Here is a 4440-nt window from a genome sequence, read left to right on the forward strand (position 1 = left end):
CTTCATGGAGAACTTCTGCAGAACTTCTATGCAGGAGGACTCCATGGAGAACTCCAAAAATTTCATGTGGAACACCAAAAATTTCATGGAGAACAGCAAAAGTTCCATGGAGAACATCAAAAGTTTCATGGAGAACATCAAAAGTTCCATGGAGAACATCAAAAGTTTCACGGAGAACAGCAAAAGTTCCATGGAGAACATCAAAAGTTCCATGGAGAACTTCATGGAGAACTTCTGCAGAACTTCCATGGAGAAGGACTCCATGGAGAACTCCAAAAATCCCATGGAGAACTCCAAAAATTCCATGGAGAACATCAAAAGTTCCATGGAGAACATCAAAAATTCAATGGAGAACTTCATGGAGAACTTCATGGAGAAGCTCTGGAGAACTTCCAGGGAGGAGGACTCCATGGAGAATTCAAAAAATTCCATGGAGAACGCCAAAATTTCCATGGAGAACATCATGGAGAACTTCTGGAGAACTTCCATGCAGGAGGTCTCCATGGAACACTCCAAAAATTCCATGGAGAACATCGAAAACTCCATGGAGAACATCAAGAATTCCATGGAGAACATCAAAAATTCTATGGAGAACTTCATGAAGAACTTCTGGAGAATTTCCAGGGAGGAGGACTCCATGGAGAAGTCCAAAAATCCCATGGAGAACAGCAAAAATTCCAAGGAGAACTTTATGGAGAACTTCTGGAGAACTTCCATGCAGGAGGTCTCCATGGAGAACTCCAAAAACTCCATGGAGAACATCAAAAGTTCCATGGAGAACTTAATGAAGAACTTCCATGGTGGAGAACTCCATGGAGAACATCAAAACTTCCATGGAGAACTTCCATGGAGAACTTCATGGAGAACTTGGGAGAACTTCCATGGAGAACTTCCATGGAGAACATCATGAAGAACACCCCAAATCCCACAGACAACCTCCGCACCAAATCCCACCCCACGCCGCAACCATCACCAGCCTCGGACCTGCTGCTCCATGGAAGTTCTCCATGGAGTTTGTGGTGTTCTCCATGCAAGTTCTCCACTGAGGTTCTCCATGAAGTTCTCCATGGAAGTTCTCCCAAGTTCTCCATGGAAGTTCTCCCAAGTTCTCCATGGAAGTTCTTAATGAAGTTCTCCATCAAGGTTCTATTAAGTTCTCCATTGAAGTTCCTCAAAGTTCATGGAGAAGTTGGTAGAACTTCCATGGAGAACTTAATGGAGAACTTGGGAGAACTTCCATGGAGAACTTCCATGAAGAACTTTCATGGAGAACTTAATGGAGAAATTCCATGGAGAACTTCATGAAGAACACCCCAAATCCCACCCCACCCCGCGACCATCACGAACCTCGGACCTGCTGCTCCATTGAAGTTCTCCATGGAAGTCTTTCATGAAGTTCTCCATCAAGGGTCTATTGAGTTCTCCATTGAAGTTCCTCAAAGTTCATGGAGATCTTCCATGGCGAACTTAATGAAGAAGTTGGAAGAACTTCCATGGAGAACTTGGTAGAACGTCCATGGAGAACTTCATGGAGAACTCCATGGAGAACTCCATGGAGAACTTCCATGGAGAACTTCATGGAGAACATCATGAAGAACCGCCCAAATCCTGTGGACAACCTCCACCCCAAATCCCACCCCACGCCGCGACCATCACCAACCTCGGACCTGCTGCTCCAGGCTGAGGATGACGGCCACCGCCTGGTGCAGGATCAGCAGCTTGGTCTGGGGTTTGTCACTCTTGAGGTGGAGCTGGACCATCCTGCCCAGCTCCTTGAAGGCCTCGTTGATGTCCCTCACGCGCAGACGTTCTCGGGCGTTGTTGGCCATCCTTCGTTCCTTCTCCCGTTCGGCTTTCTGCTCCGGGGTCAGGTCCTCGTCGTCGTTATTGCTGGAGAAGGTCCAAAAGAAAAAGGACTTTCCAATGGCAGCTCCAGTTTGGGTTGTCCACCGTGTTTGGTGGGATTTTGGAGATGTTTCTCCTCAAATTGTGGAGAAATTCCATGGAGAACTTGGGAGAACTCCCATGGAGAACATCCATGGAGAACTTGGTAGAACTTCCATGAAGAACTTCATGGAGAACATCCATGGAGAAGTTCCATGGAGAAGTTCTTCCAGGTTCTCCATGGATGTTCTTTGAAATTCTCCATGGAAGTTCTCCATGGAAGTTCTCCATGGAAGTTCTACCCAGTTCTCCATGGAAGTTCTACCCAGTTCTCCATGGAAGTTCTCCATGAAGTTCTCCATGGTAGTTCTCCATGAAGTTCTCCATGGAAGTTCTACCATGTTCTCCATGAAGTTCTCCATGAAAGTTTTCCATGGAAGTTCTACCAAGTTCTCCATGGAAGTTCTACCCAGTTCTCCATGGAAGTTCTCCAGGAAGTTCTCCATGGATGTTCTCCATGAAGTTCTCCATGAAGTTCTCCATGGAAGTTCGACACGGAACTTCTCCCATGTTCTCCATGATCTTAGAACTTCCATGGAGAACTTCCATGCAGAAGTTCATCCAGGTTCTCCATGGAAGTTCTACCTAGGTCTCCATGGAAGTTCTACCAAGTTCTCCTCCAAGTTCTCCATGGAATGTCCTCTAAATTAATGAAGAACATGGAAGAACTTCCATGCTTTTTTTTGGGATTCTCATCCTAAAAACCCAAATTTTTTGGGATTTTCACCTTAAAATCCCAAATTTTTTGGGATTCTCAGTCTAAATTCCCAAGTTTTTTAAGATTTTCACCCTAAAGTCCGAAATTTTTTGGGATTCTCCCCCTAAATTCCCAATTTTTTGGGATTTTCACCCTAAAATCCCAAATTTTTTTTCGATTTTCACCCTAAAATCCCAAAATTTTTGGGATTCTCACCCCAAATCCCCAAATCCTTTGGTATTGAAAGAATTCCCCATCCTAAAATCCCCAAGTCCTTTGGGATGAAGTGACTCCAAGGGGATTTTTGGGCATTTTTTGGGGAATTTGGGGAATTTTGGGGACGGTCTCACCCCTGTAGGGATCCTGGCTGGGGTTGAGCTCCGGGGACGTCGCCGACGGCACCGGGAGCGTCGGCACCGGCACCTGGCTGGGCACCAAGGAGTGGCTGCCGCGGAGTCCAACGCCGTCCTCTCGATGGGCGCCCACCTGCACGTCCCCAAATTTAGGAAATCCCAAAATCCCAAAAAGTCAAATCGAAAAATCCCAAAATCTGGAATTTCAAGAAACTCCAAATTCCAGGAAATGAAAAATGCAGAAATCGTAAATTCCAGAAACTCAAAAAATCCTAAAAATCCCAAAATTTGAAATTTCAGGAAACCCCAAAATTCAGGAAAACCCAAAATCCCAAAAACTCAAAATCCAAAATCTCAGAAATTCCCAAAATCCCAAAATTTAGGAAAACCCAAACTCCTAAATTCCAGGAAATCCAAAATCCCAAAATTTAGGAAAACCCAAAATCCTAAATTCAAGGAAATCCAAAATCCCAAAAACTCAAAATCCCAATTCCCAGGAAATCCCAAAATTTGGGAAATTCCAAAACCAGGAACTCCAAAAATCCCAAAATTCCAAATCCCAAAAAGTCAAAAATCTCAAATCCCAAATTCCAGGAAATGCCAAAAAGCCGAAATCCCAAATTTCCGGAAATCCCAAAACCCAAAATCCCAAAATTCAGGAAAACCCAAAATCCCAAAAACTCAAAATCCCAAATTCCAGAAAACCCAAAATCCCAATTCCCAGGAAATCCCAAAATTTGGGAAATTCCAAATCCAGGAACTCCAAAAATCCCAAATCCCAGAAACCCAAAAAATCCCAAAAAGCCGAAGAAGTTCTCCATGAAGTTCCTTATGGAAATTCTCCCAAGTTCTCCACGGAACTTCTCCCATGTTCTCCATGAACTCAGAAGAACTTCCATGGAGAACTTCCTGGAGAACATCACAAATTCCGTTTTTTCTGATATTTCGTCCCAATTTTCCCCAATTTTTTCCCAAATTTTCCCAAATTTTCCCGATTTTCCCCATTCCCCCAGCTCCCGTTACCTAGATCTTGACCTAGTTATGGATTTGATCTCCTTCTTCTCCTCTTCCAGCTTCTTCTCCTCGGCCGCCTTCGGTTCCTGCAGGTTCTCGTCGGCCTCGTCGTCGGATTTGATCTCCGAGCTGCCCGAGGACACGCTCTGCCCCTGCAGAGCCCCGGGGATCCCTAAAAATCCCAAAATTCCGGCTGGAAAAGGTCCCAAAAACCCCAATATTTTTGGGATGGACCTTCCGGCTCCATAACTCCTGTTCTCCAAGTTCCATCCCACCAGGAACATCTCCAGAACTTCCAAAAATCCCAAAATTCTTGGGTTGAAGGAACTTCTCATCCCATCTCAGGTTCTCCAAGCTCCATCCCACCAGGAGAAATCCCAAAATTCTTTGGGATGGACCTTCCACTTCCATAACTGCTGTTCTCCAAGCTCC

General features: G+C 44.9%; 1 protein-coding gene across 2 annotated transcripts; it reads right to left on the reverse strand.

Moving 5' to 3' along the window:
* Positions 1-1627: 1627 nt before the first annotated feature.
* On the reverse strand, positions 1628-4374 carry LOC121351517 (transcription factor 4-like). 2 transcript variants are annotated; one of them, XM_041463689.1, is made up of 2 exons: positions 4030-4374; positions 1628-1890 (listed from the first exon to the last, which is right to left on the reverse strand). In XM_041463689.1, the coding sequence occupies exons 1-2, from the start codon at positions 4341-4343 to the stop codon at positions 1653-1655; spliced, it is 552 nt and encodes a 183-aa protein (XP_041319623.1). In that variant the 5' UTR covers positions 4344-4374; the 3' UTR covers positions 1628-1652. The 2 variants fall into 2 exon arrangements, with proteins under 2 accessions (XP_041319623.1, XP_041319622.1); XM_041463688.1 differs by having other exon boundaries at positions 4018-4373.
* Positions 4375-4440: the final 66 nt, after the last annotated feature.

This window comes from Pyrgilauda ruficollis, unplaced genomic scaffold (assembly GCF_017590135.1).
Source record: "Pyrgilauda ruficollis isolate IOZ18807 unplaced genomic scaffold, ASM1759013v1 scaffold1695, whole genome shotgun sequence".
NCBI classification, from domain to species: Eukaryota; Metazoa; Chordata; class Aves; order Passeriformes; family Passeridae; genus Pyrgilauda; species Pyrgilauda ruficollis.